Genomic DNA, 18,856 nt, shown 5'->3' on the forward strand with positions numbered 1-18,856 from the left:
ATCTGATCTGAAGGTTATATGAGGCTTCAAGAGTCTGAGTTGGTCACATGAGGTGGATATCTTCCACATTTACAGTTTAGAATAAAATTCCCTCTTTGTGTTTCCCTAGACAGCGTTTTCCTGGCCCGTTGAGTAGTATATAAACAAAAAGAGGGACTTTGGCACTAGAAAGACTGTAATGTTGAAAGATATCTACTTGATTTGACTATTTGGACGACTGAAGCTTCATATTAGCTTCAGATAAACTTTTAAATACATTTTTGCACTGAAGGAGGCTTGTAGATTTTGTAAATGATGGGCACTTACATTGTAAGTGCATTTGTGAAGGGGTCTTCTGATGGTCAGTATGAACAGAGGGATGATTATGGCAAGAAAAAACAATTTCAGTGTTCATTTGGACACCTAACTGTTTTTTTAAGACAGACTTGAAAATCGTGAACCCATCCTTTCAGTGACTCTCACTGATTACTGGAAAACGGATGTGATCTTTAAGACCACACAAAACAGTAGCAAGAACAGCAGTGGGAGGGAGGAAGCGTCCATGCTCTCCAAATCTACAAAGAAAGAAAGAAGAAAGAAGAAAGAGATCGATAATTACTCATCAGCACTATTAAAGACCTGCACCCCGGGGCAAAGTTTCTCTCTTGGTGATCCATTCTCTCGGTCCTCCATCTGCTCGGCCAGAAGTCTCATCTGTGACCGGCTGGAGATGAAGACTCCGCAAGTCATCCGAAGATCACCAACCCCGCTGCTGCTGCTGCTGCTGCTGACAGGGGTTTGCATTGACGCGTATATGCCTGTCGTCATCGTGCATGGCATTTTTGATGGACCGAAGCAGTTCAAAACGCTGTCTGATTACATAACCAAGGTAGGACATCTGTAGTAGTAGTACATTTACTCAACTAAGTACAATTACTTATTTTTCTTAGAATTTTCATTTTACGCTTCTTTGTACTTCCACTCCACCACAATTCAGAGGGAAATGTTGCACTTTTTACTCCACTGCCTTTATTTGACAGAGGTGGTTACTTTTCAGATTGCAAATTTACATTAAACAATATATGATAAGCTTATAAAATACAAAAAAACAAAACAAAACCTGTTAAAAATCTGAAAAAGTAATCAAACTTTATGGGGCTGAACTTTGTTTTTTTATTTTTTGTATCCAGCTGATTTAATATATCTGTCACATGGGCCAATTTTCAGCCAAACAAGTACTTTATTTTTAATACTTTATGTAAATTTAGCTATACACAAGTGCAAATATATTTAAAAATGTAGGCTATTCAAATTTGGGAGATATTTCTGAAGTTTATCTGTATTTATATATTTTTGCAATATTATTTTGTCAGCCAAATATTTTAAAGTTTGGTGCTTGTTGTGTCACTTTTGTCATTTTTTCTTTTGCAGACTTTTTAGATTTTATTTTAGAAGGAAACTCTTTATAACCTGCTTTTGAGTTTCACATTTCGCTCACCAGTCAAGCTTAATTTTTTGGCAATTTGAGCAATGTGAATGGTTAACTTATTTTGGACTTTAGATCTACAGTGAATGGCATTACTGATGATATTAAGGGCAGTCAGAATCAAGGCGAAGTGAGAATCAGCAAGCGGTTTCAAGATAACGCTTTCTGTTCCCCTGTCATTTCAAGATAATGCTTTCTGTTCCTCTGTCAATTTCTATTCCTTAAGATCAGTGTTATTTTGGGAGAACTGTATAAGCCCACATGATTGAGTTGGCTGATAACATTATCAATTATCAGGCTGATAATTTGTCAAGTCAATTTTATTTATAAAGCCAAAACCAAATCACAACAGAAATTATCTCATGACACTTTTCATATAGAGCAGGTCTAGGCTGTACTCTTTAATTTACAGAGACCCAACATGAACAAGCACTTGACGACAGCAGCAAGGAAAAACTCCCCTTTAACGAGAAGTAACCTCAAACAGAACCGGGCTCTATGTGGGCGGCCATCTGGCTCGACAGGTTGGGCTGAGGGAGAGACAGAGAGATGCACAGCAGCAACAATAATAACAATAATGATAATAGAAATATGACTATAGTAGCAGTGATCCACAAACACGATCCATAGAAATCTAACTGATTCAATTTGCTGATTTAATCAGTTATTACTATGCTTCTGTTACTCTGTCCCTTCTTTTGAATCGATATTTCACAGCCCCTTTATTAATGTTTAATATTTTATTCCCAGGTGCATCCAGGGACTGAGGTGACAGTGATTGACCTGTATGACAACCTGGCTAGTCTGAAGCCATTGTGGAGGCAGGTCCGAGACTTCAGGAAAGCTATCGACCCCATCATGCAAAAGGCTCCTAATGGCATCCATCTTCTGTGCTTTTCACAAGGTCTTTTCTCACTCGCACACACACACACACACACACACACACACACACACACACACACACACACATTCTTATTAAAAGTAACCAGCATTCTTTTAAGTACAACATCAACTGGCTCATGCATTATTAAGTAATCTATCTTTTATCTATCTAGAAGGGCCCTCTTTCTTAATTTTAGAATATATTGTGCTCACATCGTGCATTTTTCTAAATAAAGATGTGTTTCATCAACTTACTGTAAACTAACTGATATATAAAAAAATTGGGGTCAGCTAGTATTTCAATATTCCAGTACTGGTTGGCTTCTGCGTCTCTAAAGTGATCTGTGTGCATTGTTCTAAATGGGAACTTTGTCACTAAGGCCCAAAAACAGGATAATTCATCTATGTGAAAAGGAGATAGGCTAGATATCTCTGACATGCAGGAAGGGTGGAACAGTGGCTCAGAGGTTAGTAGCAGTAATAAGGGTATATCTTTGCAATGTTTCCTTGAGATGCTCTGGTTTCTTCCCACAGTCCAACGACACATAGGTCAGATCAAGTTAACTGAATACTGGAACATTTGATTTAGAGAAAGCCAAGAGGCCACTTCTCATCTGTATTGTATATGTTTACAATGCTTATATAACAAAGTATGCATCCATAACATCCATACTCAGTGAGACTCAATACATAACACAATACTAAAACAACAAAAAACACCTGCTGACTCAAAGCCTATCTAGTACATACGGTAAGATAGTGTCAGGTGGAACGGAGCAGGTGGACTCAATTGCAGGAGACTGCAGGCTGAGCAAGGCTGAGGAATAACATCTTTATTTAAGGCTTGTGCAGACAGAAACAAAGCTGGCAGGTCAAAGCAAAACTGAACAATGCAGAACAAAGGATACAACGAAAACTGAACTGAAAACAGGGCTAAAATACTAACTGACCTAATGAGGAAATGAAGTGCAGGTGGGGAAATGGGCAGAGAAATTCAAGTCAGGGGAAAAAGGAGATGAAACAAATGAATGGAAAAGAGGCTAAGAAGTTGAGGAAAACACTGAGAAAAAGGCAGGGCTAACAAAGCTGAATGCAGGACAGGTGTGGAGGGAAAAACAGGTTGGGGGACACAGGAGGAAAAACACAAGGCAAACAGAAAACCAAAAATCCAGAAACACAATGACTACAGTCTAACTAATAAAGGCAACTTAAATGATATCACACCAGAGGTCTACAGATCAAAACAGCCTACTCCAAATCAGTCCAGTCTTAACATAACAAGGAGAACAAGCTGAGAGTCTCTGATGGAACAGAGGAGAATAACAACTAAGGAACATAGAGCCAGACTGACAAGACCATGACAGATAGCTCTACATAATTAGGGCAGCAACAAACAATTCTTTTTTAAAAAAAAAAAAAGAAAAAAGAAAAAGATTAACAGATCAGTTATTTTCTTGATTAATCCATAAGTCTTTTGGTCTATAAAATGTAAAAATGTCTTTCCCAGAGCCCAAGATGACGTCCTCAAATGTCTTCTTCTGTCTCGACCAACAGTCCACAACCCAAATATATTTAGTTTACTAACACAGAGGAGTAAAGAAACCAGAAAATATTCACATTTGAGAAGCAGAGATTTTAGACATTTTTTAATGTAAATAACTCAAAACCATTAATCGATTATCGAAATAGTAGGCAATTCATTTTTTGTTGATCGACTAATGGATTATAATATTATCACCTCTTAGATAACAGAGGAAAAAAATAAATCACTTAGCAACTCAATCCACTAAATCACAAATAAAAGTTTTAATGGATAGCTGTCTATACCCATATTACATCTTCAAGAACAAAACAATTATATACACTATTTATTGTGTAATCAAATACAATCTTAACTTTTCTGTTAAAACATGTTACATTACTTTCTGAAGTCAAAAAACATCCATGTTACCATTACTTGGTACTTGAGTGTCTGTGTTAAACTAGTTCTACATGAAGTCAGTAGAAAGTTATCCTCTGATAACTATCTAGTAAAATAAGTATGTCTGTCTGAATAAAAACAACAGATATACAGTACTGAACAAAAGTAAGGTGAGGATGCTTTCAAAAATAATGCCATGAATAGTTTTTATTATCAGTTAACTTCATACAATGTTCTGTAAACTGAAGAAATCTAAATGAAATCAATATTTGCTGTGAACACACCTTGTCTTTAAAACAGCAGCAGTTCGGTACACCTGCACACAGTTTTTTAAGGTACTTGGCAGGTAGGTTGTTACAAGCATCTTGTGGATTTAAGCATCTCAGCTGCTTCTGTCTCATCATATTATCCCATACTGACTCAGTGATGTTGAGGTCAGAGCTCTGTGGGGGCCATATCATCTGTTGCAGGACTGCTTGTTCCTCTTTTTGCTGAACATAGTTCTTTATAACTCTGACTGTATGTTTTGGGTTGTTGTTGTGCTAAAACTTTTGCACAGTACTGTATGTGTTCCCTCAGTGTCACAAAGTCACTCTAAAAACTAAGAATTCGAGTGTGGTATACTTTACTATCATAGCTCCAAATGGATTTAATAAAAACGTGTTTCAAACCTGTTGCATTAATTTTTAAATAAAAATAAATCAAATCAAAATTTGCCACTGCAGCTCAGCAGGTAAAGTGGCTTGTCCTCTAATTGTGGGGTTGGTGGTTCGACCACCATCTCCTCCTGTCCACATGTCAAAATGTCTTTGAGCAAAACACTGAACCCCAGTTGCTGGTTAGACCGGTGCTTTGTATGGTAGCTTGCTGTTATCGGTGTGTCAGTGAATGGGTGAAAAAGAGACAAATTTTAAAGCACTTTGGATAAAAGCACTGGATAAATGCAGCTCATTTATCATCAATTTGAATATCTAGTGACCCAAGAGAAGTCCTGACCCATAAGGTTTGGATAGTTGAGAAATGTTAACTGTGACTTCATACATAAGAAGAGAGGATGTGGTGAATGAGGGAAGGGGTGTCACTGTGAGATAATATTAGACAAATATGGGTGATGTATAATTTACACATACTGAACCAAGAACAACGGGAGCTCAAACAGAGCACAAGGGGACAGAGTGTCTGTTGGTTGAAGGTCAACTTAACAAAATAAGTACACTAGCAATATATACAGTGCAGAATCTGTGCAGCACAAATGGCATCTATCTTATTTTACTTTGACAAGGTCTCTCCCGCTCATTTATGCAAACACACACGGCAGTACAGAACATAAAAATGTGACCAAACATCAATTCACAAAGACTGAATGCACATAGCTGCACACATGAACTGAATGCAAATATTTAACCCACACATACAATAACACTGACACACACACACACTCACAGCACCCAATATCTTTGTACCACACCCTTTCAATTTCCCCTTCCACATTATCAACATACCAAGATAGGTGTCATTTTCACATGGTGGCCCACCATTTATGTTGTTAAGAAAATACATTTACAAACAGGAATGTCAAACTTTTAACTTCAGGTTGGACGTACAGCAGTGTATGAATTTGTAAATTTTTGAGTAGCAAAAACATATCTTTAGGATATTTACGTCATTCAAATACTATCTCCTCTGGCAGGCCTTTTTCGCAGTGGACATTTTGATTTGTCATTGCAGAAAAAGCACAGGTGTTACTAATAACATTACCAAAGCAGAAAAATGGGATTCAGTCATCATTCATTTCATTATTTACACCTGTGAGCTTTTTACTGTGAAAACTGTGAAAATTCAACTACAAAAAGTAAAATTTCTGAAGAAATTTTAGGTGTGCAGTTATTCAAAATGTTTTGTTAACTAGAGTGCCATCCAGTGGTGATGTTGCATGACATTTCACTTTGTCTGTCTTGCAAACACAAGTTATAGGTTCTCAGTGAAATGATACGGGAGATACAGAACAAATGAATATCCAAATTATGAAGGATTCAATGTGACACTTGTTGCTAACAGCAAATGGATGAGAGCAGGCGTTCTGGCTGTGCCTGCTGGTAATGAGCAGATACGTACTTTGTAGGTCACACAAATCACAGACATTTCTTTTTCTTTGGTGAGAAACCCAAACAAAATAATCAGTACTAACACTTCAGTAACCTTTATCACACCACTTTTCTCAAGATTAGCCTACTGAAGGAAACTGAAGGCTTTCAACATTTGCTATAACGACATCATGCCTCAGATACATGATTTGATTAGAATATTTTGGCTTAAATTATGTGACAAAAAAAACAAAACATGTACAGATCTGTGACAACTCCCATAGAGACATTACAAAGCTTTGCGTTTCCACTCTCTGTCATCATTATCAGTTATTTTCAGCCACAGAAATCTGATGGTGGAGTTGCGGCAACCGCAGCTGACTGATGGTCCTGTCAATCAGGCCAACATGGACACAGGAATTAAAAGTCTAAATATAATTTCAGTTAAACAATACTTTTCTAAAAGAGATCCTATTTTACTCTTAAAATCAGTTGTGTTGTCATGATTAGTACCAATACACAGTAGCCTGTTGTATAATGTCTTCTGTGGCTCTGGAGAAGCTTTGTTATCTGAGAAAACAACCCTGACGAAGTCATTATGATGTGATCGAGGTTATTTCCCCTTGATATGGAGACAATAAATGTTAAACAGAAAGCCTGAGTCACAAAGTGGAGGTGAGGAGATTGAAAGATATGGCCAAGTAACATGAAAGGATCTAACAAAGACTTTGCACTATGAGAAGTAGAGGATCCAGCGGTTTTTAAACTTGACTCATACTAGGAACTAAAAGTCAGGCCATTTGAGCTGCTTCAATTCACCATTCATTAAAATAATCTGTCTCTTCTGAGTCCCAACTTCATAGAAGTGTAGTAGTAAGTCACTGGAGAACTCTTAATTAACTTAAAATCATCACCATAAATAGGACATTGTGGATTAATGAGGAACTGTATGGGTTTAAAACAGTCTCATTAGTATTCACAAACAAACGTCAAGTTACGCAACTCATAAAATACAATGCACAAATAAATGCAGAGTGATTTTTATCTGTAAATCTGTATCTGTGCCTCTAATTTATCACTTATATCATCATTTGTACATCAATTTAGCATTTTTAAATGGAAATATATTTGTGAATCTCCACCCGTTTCCCAAAAGTGTCATAATTTAGATGCTCTTAGAAATGATCATAGATTAATGAGTGCATGCTTACCAGTGTGTGTGTGTGTGTGTGTGTTTGTGTGTGAATGTAGGAACAGGGTGGATGTTTGTGTTTATGTATATAGTTGTAACAAGTGCATGTACGTGTGTTTGTATAACGGCACAAGCTTGTGAAATAATTGACAACCTTACTGTCCTTCAGCAGAGGAGATGGCAGGGCCAGAAGGAAAAAAAAACATATTCATCTTATATTTTTACTGAAAGCACATGTTGGAAAGAAAGAATGAGAAAAGGGCTCTATATACCACACAGCGAGGGCGCATTCACAGTGAAATGCACTGGATTCAACTGACTATAATTACTTTATGGCCAGAGATCAGAGACAGAAACTGATCACAAAACTTAATTCTCCAGGAATTACAGCAAGCCTATAGGCCAGAAACCTCAGTGTCATCTTTGACTCAGAACTAAGCTTTAAGGCTCATGTGGGGTTTGTCACCAAAGCTGCTTTTTTATAATCTCAAACATATAACCAAATTGTGACCATTTTGCTCTCTGAGCGACAAAAAGAGATTAATGCACACCCAAAAAAAAGTTAGAAATCAGTCACAATTAAATCAGAACTCTGCCACATCTATTTTAAAGTCCTTACATTGGTTGCCTCTCAGTTTCTGTATTGATTTAAGAGTTATTTTACTTGTTTTTAAAGCTCTTCATAATCTTGCACCAGCCTACTTATCTGACATGCTTGCATTGTATGAACCAGTACAGTCCCCCATGTTCTGTGGCATGAGTCTTCTACTTTTCCAAAGTGCATGAGAAAAACCTTTGGTGACATAGCATTAAGGTTCTGTGCTCTGAGCTGTTGGAACAGTCTGTCTGAGGATCTGAAAGCAGCTGAGAAAGGATCACTGCATCAGATCATACATATTGGTTTGCTGGAACTCTCTTGATGTTTTGACTCCTTTGTCCTCTTTATTTTTTTTTCTCAGGTGGTCTCATTTGTCGAGCACTTCTCTCTACGGATCCAGACCACAACGTCCATTCCTTCATCTCGCTTTCATCACCACAGGCTGGGCAGTACGGAGGTCAGTGAGCTTCATTTCATGTCTAAAATATATCTAGATCCTAATTACCCCTGACCAAAATGTCCTCCATGGGTATGCTGAATTTAGGACTATCAGCTGAGTCACCAGAACTTTAAAAAAAACCAGACAAAAACAGAGCATAACTGTAAATAAATGTTTTTTTCTAACTGTCTCACTCCACAGACACAGACTACCTGAAGTGGGTATTTCCTGACTGCGTAAAAAAAACAGTGTTTCGTGTTTGCTACAACAGAGTGGGACAGAAAGTATCTATCTGTGACTACTGGAACGGTGAGAATAAGGGAAGGGGGTATTCACTGTGTTCAAAAGCTGAAAACATTTACCTTTAACTGAGGATAGCTTGCACATGATATCACATTCCCCCTTGAAAAGACACTGCAACAGATATATATAATATCTATATATATCTGTATAATATATATATTATATCTTTTCTCTACAGATCCTCACCACAGGTCCCGCTACTTGCAGAGCAACATCTTTCTGCCGCTGCTCAATGGTGACAGACCTCACAAGGACATGAAATGTAATGGAATAAGTTCATGTCATGAGCATTATGTACTGTACTATAGTATAAGTACTATACTTGTGGACTAACAGCAAATGGATGAGAGCAGGCGTTCTGGCTGTGCCTGCTGGTAATGAGCAGATACGTACTTTGTAGGTCACATAAATCACAGACATTTCTTTTTCTTTGGTGAGAAACCCAAACAAAATAATCAGTACTAACACTTCAGTAACCTTTGTCACACCACTTTTCTCAAGATTAGCCTACTGAAGGAAACTGAAGGCTTTCAACATTTGCTATAACAACATCATGCCTCAGATACATGATTTGATTAGAATATTTTGGCTTAAATTATGTGACAAAAAAAAACCAAAACATGTACAGATCTGTGACAACACCCATAGAGACATTACAAAGCTTTGCGTTTCCACTTTCTGTCATCATTATCAGTTATTTTCAGCCACAGAAATCTGATGGTGGAGTTGCGGCAACCGCAGCTGACTGATGGTCCTGTCAATCAGGCCAACATGGACACAGGAATTAAAAGTCTAAATATAATTTCAGTTAAACAATACTTTTCTAAAAGAGATCCTATTTTACTCTTAAAATCAGTTGTGTTGTCCAATACACAGTAGCCTGTTGTATACTGTCTTCTGTGGCTCTGGAGAAGCTTTGTTATCTGAGAAAACAACCTTGATTATGTCATTATGATGTGATCAAGGTTATTTCAGCTTGATATGGAGATAATAAATATTAAACAGAAATCCTGAGTCACAAAGTGGAGGTGAGGAGATTGAAAGATGTGGCCAAGTAACATGAAAGGATCTAACAAAGACTTTGCACTATGAGAAGTAGAGGATCCAGCGGTTTTTAAACTTGACTCATACTAGGAACTAAAAGTCAGGCCATTTGAGCTGACATGAAATGTAATGGAACAAGTTCCTGTCATGGGCATTATGAACTGTACTATACTATAAGTACTATACTTGTGGACATATTGTAACAGAATAACAAAATGCATTTTTCAATTTCACTTCCTCAGCATGGAGACAAAACTTCCTGCGCATCAAGAAACTTGTGCTGATTGGAGGACCAGATGATGGCGTCATCACACCGTGGCAGTCCAGGTTTAAATCTCATCAAAGTTTTACAATCATTGAATACTGCTGAGTCTCTTTTATTTGACTGTGTCTGTGTTAAATACTGTGAGCCAAATTAATCATATAACAGCCTTCTTATCTTATGTTCCACATATTTTATATGGTTTTCTTTTAACAATAATATCACAGCTGGTCCTTCAACACTGATGTTTTTTTGAGGTCAATAATTTGTTCTGAGTTGACGTCCCTGATTAAATAACAAACAAAATAAATAAAACAGAGGATTTTTATGAAGCACATTTGCAAGTGTGTTAAATAAATATGTATTTTTTGTCAAATAGCATAAAACCAGTAGGATGGAATATGATTAATATAGGAATAAGATTTAAAATTATAAAACTGTGTCACAACTAAAACATGCAACGTAAAAATGAAAGATCATTTTTGGAGGAGTTTGGTGCTCTACATTGGTCTTCATATGTCTCTTACCGTCCACACATTTCAGAAACCCCCCAAAATGTTTATTTCTGTAATGAGTGAAAGAGTTTTTCTGCAAAGCCGATCAAACCTGAAACTGTTTTTCTGTCTGAAGTTTTAATGGTTGAACTAAAAACATATTCACCTCTCAAACTAAACATAGAAAAAGAGAAATACAGATCAGGATGTTCCTTGAATCAGCTTAGATAGATACTCAGGTGTAAGACAATCAAGTGAGGTGCTAATACAATCAATTCTAAAACTGAGCATTCAAAATGAGTGTCAAGTGAAGTCTTTGTGTTCAAATAGCAGCAGAGGTTTCAATCCTGTCTACCTGGACTGACTGTTTCCTCTTTCTTACACAGCCACTTTGGATTCTATGACAGCAAAGAAAATGTTGTGCAAATGAAGAACCAGGAGGTAAGTTGGAAACTAACATACTGTACATGTTTCTTTGCAACTCTGTCTAACCTACACCTTTGGTAAATTGTATTAGCTGGAAACTAGTTTGACTTTTTTCCCTTTGAAAGTTCTACAAGAATGACACATTTGGACTGAAGACGCTAGGCGCTCGTGGAGATGTGTCAGTCTGTGTTCACTCCGGCGTGAAGCATGTATACTGGCACTCCAACTTCACGGTGTTCAGCAGCTGCATAGAGAAGTGGCTCACATGAAAACAACACACTGACAGAAAGTGAGAGGTAGACTTTTGACTACTACAACATTATGTATACTGTGGAAATTGCTTATGTTTGTGCAAAGATGTCCAGATGATTAATCTGCTTATCTTTTTTCAGGGTCACAGGGGGCTGGAGCCTATCAAAGCTCAGGTCCAGTCTGTCACAGAGCTGACAGTCTGACACATACAGACAGAAAACCATTCACACTCAGATTTACACCTATACAGTAATGCAATTACACACAGAACAAACTCCACACAGAAAGAGCCCAGCTGGCACCTTCTTCTACCACCGTGCCACCCCTAATTCCCTCTTTTCAATATATTTTATTTATATGAATTTTTATACAAGACATTAACCACATGCATGACCCATTTACACACAAAACAAAAGACAAATTGACTGAAGTCCAGATCTGCAGGTTCCCTTCTCTAAGACACCTCCTTCCCAATATTGTCTTATATTATTATACATGTCTATTATATTATATTATTATATTCCATATTTTGTCATATTATTACAATAGCAGCATCCATTTTTTTTTTCCCCTTTCCTTCATGATGATGGGACAGATAAGCCAAAAAAGGTTTCCATATCTTAATAATAATGTTCATTTCCTTGTTACAATATATTGGATTCTTTGCTTATGAAGCACACCTTAATTTAATTTAACCAGTGTTTAAATGATAAGAGTGCATCTTTGTTTCATGCCTTTAAAATGTGACTTTTTACAATAACCATGCCAAATTGTAGCAGAAACTAAATTGATCAAAATTTTGATCTTCCTAAAATGTAAATTCCAGGTCAGGTACAAGTCTGTTTAACCAGAGTTTATGACATTTAAAGTTAAAACTAAAACAAAAGAGCTAAAGTCCCATTAGCATGAATATTTTTTTCAATTATCCATTTCGTGCAAATGTCCAAACTTCATATTTTAAACTGCTTTTGAATTTGAAGTGAAAATTGGCTTGTTTTTGCTGCACTTGCAACAAAAAGCTTTTAATACACATATAATCAAAAATCAGTGGTCTTTGTTATTGCCATAAAGGCCACTTTTATAAATAATCTATGGGAATATTCTTAAATGGTTCCTAATATTACAGGTAATAGTAGCCTGAAGTGTCTAATGAAAGACATTTATGCTAATAAATCCCATTAAACACACTGAGCCTGCATCATGGTATGAGCAATGAGCAATCACTGCCCTCTAGTGGCAGTAATTTATTGGCCATTTGGATGGTTAAGGTGCGTTTAAGGCATATTTTAAAGGGTAAATTCACAACTGCATCACAGCAAAACTGACAACTGCTCAGTGCTTCCATTCTCTGTGAGTTGAAACTTGTGCAAGTGTTTTTCAGCTATCAAGGATAAAACGTGTGGTGACACATAATGTGGACTCTCACTCTATAGAGAGCAGGTTACTTTTCTGCCTTATCAGATTTGTTGTAAATGAATCCTTTCGGAATATCTGAAATACAGTACTTTATATTTCTATTAAATTTCTACATCATTGTTTACATGTTTGGTTATTTTACTTATTGATTTATTTTTCACATAGACAGCATGATAGAGATCAAGTTGTTTCAAAGGCATTATCAGAAATATGTGAATTTTTTTCATTGTTTAATTTATCTTTCGGGTGCTAATCACAGTACTGTGAAACGTTGGGGTGGAACAGTCAAATTAGATGCAGCTGTTATACAGACAAGCATGTTAACCCTGGATATACTCAACTCAACTTTATCTGTATGGCATTTTACACACAACGCAGGTGTTCCAATGTTCTTTACAGCACACAGAAGAAAACAAAACAAAAGAAAGGAGACAAAAACACAATAGAAGCAAAGAGAAAAGTACAAAAAAACAGACTGACCTCAAAAAAAAAAAAAAAAAACTCCTGTACATTGTACAGGAGTTGCTATACAGCAGTGCTATTAATTATTTATTAATTATTATAGGAAACTTTTGAATTGTTGATGACAAGGTCAAATATGTTAATTCAGCTTTTTTTTACACTGTTGTGTTGCTGCTGTATCAGACTGCAGTCTCTATTGTTGTGAGGTTTTGTTCCATTTAGTTAAATGAACACAAAATTAGAAGCATCTTTGAATATAATGCAGTCCACTACAACAGTACCACAAAGTACAACCTTAAAATTGACCAACAAACAAACTAAAGTAGAAGTCTCAGTGAAAATGGAGTTAGTATTTATTGCAGGGATATAATATTAGCTCATACAGATGTTTCTTTTGTTATGTTAAATCCTCAATATTTAATCACTGTGGTTGACTACAAACCAGGAGGTTAGATTAAAATAGAAATGCAAGTTTGCCCTCAATCATTTTAGTAATAGTCTGAAATATCTTTTAACAATTTTAGACTGATCAGTGTCTATCCTAGTGTCATTGTTGAGTGTACAGTGTTTATGTAACTTGTCCTGAGATATAGATAGACCTATAGATATTTTCATTTGGCCCCTGACAGTGTGCACATGTACTCTTTTGTCCTTTACACATGATTAGATCAAATACTGAAGGCTGTGTGGTCAATCAATAAGACCAATTAATTTTTAATGAACTTATTCAGAGGAGTTAACTTATGCATTCTGAGTTAATAGGAAAAAGGGAATTTATGTAATCAGAAATGTCCCTTTTTAAGACTCAATTTCAATTCTTATCCAACTCAGATTTTTTGGCAAATTAGTTGTGTAGGAAAAGAAACCAAAACATGTTGAATGCTTTTGCATCATTATCAGCAGTAAGCAGTAGTTGTTCATAAATGACAAGGTATTCAAAAAAAGAGGAGAATATAAACATTTTCTATCTTGCCTTGCTCAACTTGAACGTTCAGCATTTTACACAACGTTGAAGTTGTGACACGGCATTATGACTGCAATTGGGGACATCAGAAATGCATCCTTATCTATGGTTCCTGTAAACCAATTCCAACTCCCTACTGGGTCTCACACACACACAAATAGTTATTGCCACTAATATGGATCTTTAGGCTACATGGAGGTTATTTCCTCTGTTCCCAGTGGTGGAAAATACACTTACTTGAGTAGTGTACTTAAGCACTTGTACTTTGCTTGAGTATTTCTTTTTTATGCTACTTTGTGCTTCTACTTCACTACATTTCAGAGGGAAATATTGTACTTTTTACTCATGACATATGTTTCACAGCTAAAGGCTACTTACCAGCTACTTTTCAGATAAATATTTCATGTGTAAAACGATTAGTTTATAAAATATGCATTGTTATAGACTAGACAAACTTGTCAAATTTAGCTGTACCTTGGCAACATGTTCTTCTGTGGATTGAGGCGTCTCAGTTGCTTCTGTCTCTTCATATAATCCCAGACCGACTCGATGATGTTGAGATCAGCACTCTGTGGGGGCCATACCATCTGTTACAGGACTCCTTGTTCTTCTTGTCACTGAAGATATACATATATATATATATATATATATGTGTGTGTGTGTGTGTGTGTGTGTGTGTGTGTGTATACATATATATATATATATATATTTGACATGATGAGTACATTTACTTTTGATACTTTAAGTACATTTTGCTGCTAATTCAGATTCAGATTCAGATTCAGAAAACTTTATTGTCTGTCATGACAGAAAATCTTCTTAGACGTGGCTCAGCATATAGCGTACTGTATGAATTTAGAGAAGTAGATCAAAAGCGCATTCTAGAAATACGACAGAAGCTAGAAGAAGCTGAGTCCCTCAGCCACAAGACACAAGTGGGGGTACTCACCCCTTAAGGGAGCTCAAGGAGGTTTGATCTCACCACTCTCCACAGAGCCCCTGTATTAGAGGCCTAGATAAGATTGCTCACAACATAACAGGCGTTGAACCTGACTTTAGTGGTTTTCATGATACCCATATCTATCTAGAAGAACTTGACTTCCATCTACGAAGATACCCAAATCCTGCAGTTGATGATAAAATCTGTCTGATCACAATGACTTTGAATTGTGAAGTCAGTCTCGCTGTGTCCAAGCCAATTATGAACTGCTTTACCAGGCACTGATAAAAAAAAAATTCAGACCCTAAGGAGAGGGAAGGAAGAGGAAAAGAAAAAAAAGAAAAAAGAAAAAGGACGCTGACCAGGTTGGACAGATCTCCTTCTGAGGGTCTGGGGGTTGCCCACTAAGTGGCCACCTTCCTCCATTGACCAGGAAGAGGTCTGGGGGTTGCCCCAGCTTCAACCACTCAACCAAAAATAATAAAAAATAAATCATCTTCTTTGGGTTTTGCACCTCAGAGCACTGAAACTGTCCCATCATGCAGCCCTGTACACCTCTACCGGGTGGGTGCTATGCCTCTGACACAGACTGACTCCATTCCCCCTACCCCAACTCACACTCAACACACACACACACACACACAAACAAACACTCACACACATACACACCTTTATGTGTTCAACTGAATCAATCGACTGTTTTAATTGCTTTACTTTATTTATATATATATTTATTTATTATTTTTTACTCCATATATAAGAGAGGAGGAATACTTGCATGCATGCACCATGTGTATATGTTTGTGTATCCAGTATGTGTATGAACTCGAGTGTATTTGTGTATGAATGTTTCAATCTTGGCTAACTTCCCTAAAACCCACTCTCATCACCCTGGTCTCACACAGCAGACACGCATTACAGTCCACACACAGACACACATCCATCCATCTTCAGTGTTATTTAATTCAGAATGAAATACTGTATGTATTTACCTCAAAATTAAATTACTGTACGTGAAAATGCAAGACTTAATGTCACAAATAAAACAAAAACAAACTAAACTTGTTCCAATAAAGGATTAAACATGTACATACTCGGTTGAAAAACAAATAAAAGAGACATCTTAAGAGTTTTCTAGAGTTCTTGGAGGCCAGCTCAAAGAGGAATCTCTTTGAGGCTGTTTTTATAAATTAGGATAAAACAGGAGGAGTTTTGAGTGTGTTCTAAAGGTCTTCCGAATTAATGATGAATATGCTATTTCTTTGTTTTCGGGGACTTTAGGTGTGACTGGTGTTTGCAGCATGCATCTTCTGAAATAAAGGAATTTTTGGGAAAGCCTAATTACTTTTTACATACAAAAATATCATTTGAAAGTCACTAGGTCTGAACATTTCCTGTCAGCTTATATCATATACTTAAAACAGTAAAAACAGTTAAGCAGTTTACGTGCGTTTCATAATAAGTCAGTTCTAATAACATAACAAACATTAAGCTTCATATTAACACTTCATGATGTCTAAGCATACAACCTTCATTGATTCAACTTTATCAAACTATTTACACATCTCAAACCATCAACTGAAATAAAGTTTAATACTATAGTGAAAGGAAATAAAGTTAGGCAACATATATGTGATTAGATTTTGTTCAAAAACATATTTAAATATTAGTTCAACATGACCCTTACTTCGTAATATAAAAACATTCAATGTGACTATTGTTAAAAAAACAACTTCAAACTGAAATCCTTCAAACAATATATCTTTACATTCTTATTACTTCAGAAACATTCTTTCAATACAACTACTCATCTAATTTAACTACTAAAACATGATTGTCTATGAGGTTAATAGATCAAAAGTTTAACACTTAAGTGATTTTAAAATACAACTAGAAAATGCAATTTCTGTAGAAATTGCGTGTGATTGCTCAAAGTGGATTTAGACTGCATAACTGGAAGCTGAAGAGAATTGAAAAATCTAGCAAGATTAAAATCAGCAATGGGTGGAATAGAACCTACACCCTCATGTTTGTAAAACAGACAAATTTATAATGGCAGTCTATGGGACGAACCGTCCAACTCAGTTGAAACCTTGGTCACTTTGACACTCAACTGCTTGGAAGTCCCTTATCGTACAGACGCCATTCAAACTGTAGACAAAACTTTGAACTTTCAAAGTTATCAGATTGTTTAGTGATATCTTTTGTAGTTTTTCAGCAATTTAAGCCCAAAGTCAGGGGTGTTTCAGATTTTTTCAGGTCTCACAAGTGTGTCATGTGATCAGGCAGTGTGGAGAGCACAGATAATTCTTGACCAGAAACATTTTTCTGAACAGCTATCACTTCCACAATTTAAACTCCTCAAGCACATATCTTGCCTCAGTATGTTGCCACAAGCCTCCTCTCTCTCAAAATGTAAATACATTTCACATAGGACTTATAGTTTTTGAGATCTGAACCTTAATTGATAGAGATTCCCTGTCATGTTCTCATTGACTGCAATACAGTCTGCAGGATGTGTGTCTCCTCTCACTCCAGTTTCTTAAACTTACAGACTCTCTCTTCCTTCAAACACATTTTACACGTATCATTCATTCTCATGTTAAACTAGTCTTGCTTTCACTAATGATGTACAAATCTCTGGGCTTCAAGCTCTAGTTTGAGACAAATACATTTTCCTCATCAAAATGGAGACTTTTTCCTCTCATTACTGGGAATGTCTGTTGGCTCAGTGGTTTAGAACACTGTTCTCTGATGAGCTTCAACTTAGATGACAAGGTTGTGTGTTTGATACCTGCTCACTGTAGTGCTCTTCATAATATTGCTGTCATGTACAAAGTTGCTTCACATCTTTATTCTGTACCATAATTCAATTCCACTCAAGCTTACCTTAACATTATTACCTAAAATGTGGATTGATATGCTTGTTAAAGACATTTTTTCCTATGCTACAAAACATGTGTGAGTAGTTCAGTGGTCTAATCCCATGGCATTTCTGAATTCCTTTTAGATCCAAAGGTTGTGAGTTTGAGCCCTGCTTAGGGCAGAACTCAGTAGAGTTGAAGGATGAAGGAGTCCAGGTGATGTCAATCTGCTTAATGAGCTCAGCTCAACTGCTTTTTTGTCAATTTCATGCAATTGACAGGCTAAATACCACAATCTGGCCTGACATTACTGTGTGACATGTTAGCTCAATGCATAGCATGTCTGTCTTACAAACATGAGGGTGTAGGTCCAATTCCACCCATACTTTTTACAAGCTTTTTCCAAACACTTTGTTAACCATGGTTTTCCCATCTTTTTAGGATTTTGTCCATACTTTTTTAATGGACTATGTCGTTCATAAAGTTTCAAGAATGTATCTAAAAATGCATTCGATTCATTAATATCCTCTACATAAACTTCATGCCAATCATGATTTAAAAGTTCTGCTTTACGAGCCATAATTGCCTCTGGTGATTTTATTCTGACCAAATTGTTAGTCTTCCTATTTGTTCTTAATTTTAACTTATTGTTGATATCTATTATAACATTGTAAGAACAGGCAAAGGATCACTTACATCAGTCACTAGTAGTCCACTTTTTATCTTCCCTTCAATTGCGTTTATAAAAATATTGTCAATCAGTGTTGCACTATCCTTTGTTATTCTGCTAGGTTTTACAATTCATGGATAGAAACTCAAGCTAAACATTACATTAACAAATTCAGTAG

General features: G+C 36.4%; 1 protein-coding gene across 2 annotated transcripts; it reads left to right on the forward strand.

The window, feature by feature from the left end:
* Positions 1–509: 509 nt before the first annotated feature.
* LOC137190994 (lysosomal thioesterase PPT2-A-like) lies at positions 510–12,906 on the forward strand. Of its 2 annotated transcripts, none has more exons than XM_067600764.1 (9): positions 510–868; positions 2,216–2,369; positions 8,504–8,599; positions 8,783–8,890; positions 9,063–9,146; positions 10,171–10,255; positions 11,071–11,125; positions 11,236–11,399; positions 11,503–12,906. In XM_067600764.1, exons 1-8 carry the CDS (start codon positions 542–544, stop codon positions 11,377–11,379), a joined length of 1,053 nt encoding a protein of 350 aa, XP_067456865.1. In that variant the 5' UTR covers positions 510–541; the 3' UTR covers positions 11,380–11,399; positions 11,503–12,906. The 2 variants fall into 2 exon arrangements, with proteins under 2 accessions (XP_067456865.1, XP_067456864.1); XM_067600763.1 differs by having other exon boundaries at positions 11,236–11,406; positions 11,503–12,905.
* Positions 12,907–18,856: the final 5,950 nt, after the last annotated feature.

The sequence above is a fragment of the Thunnus thynnus genome, chromosome 10, assembly GCF_963924715.1.
Source record: "Thunnus thynnus chromosome 10, fThuThy2.1, whole genome shotgun sequence".
Classification (NCBI taxonomy): Eukaryota; Metazoa; Chordata; class Actinopteri; order Scombriformes; family Scombridae; genus Thunnus; species Thunnus thynnus.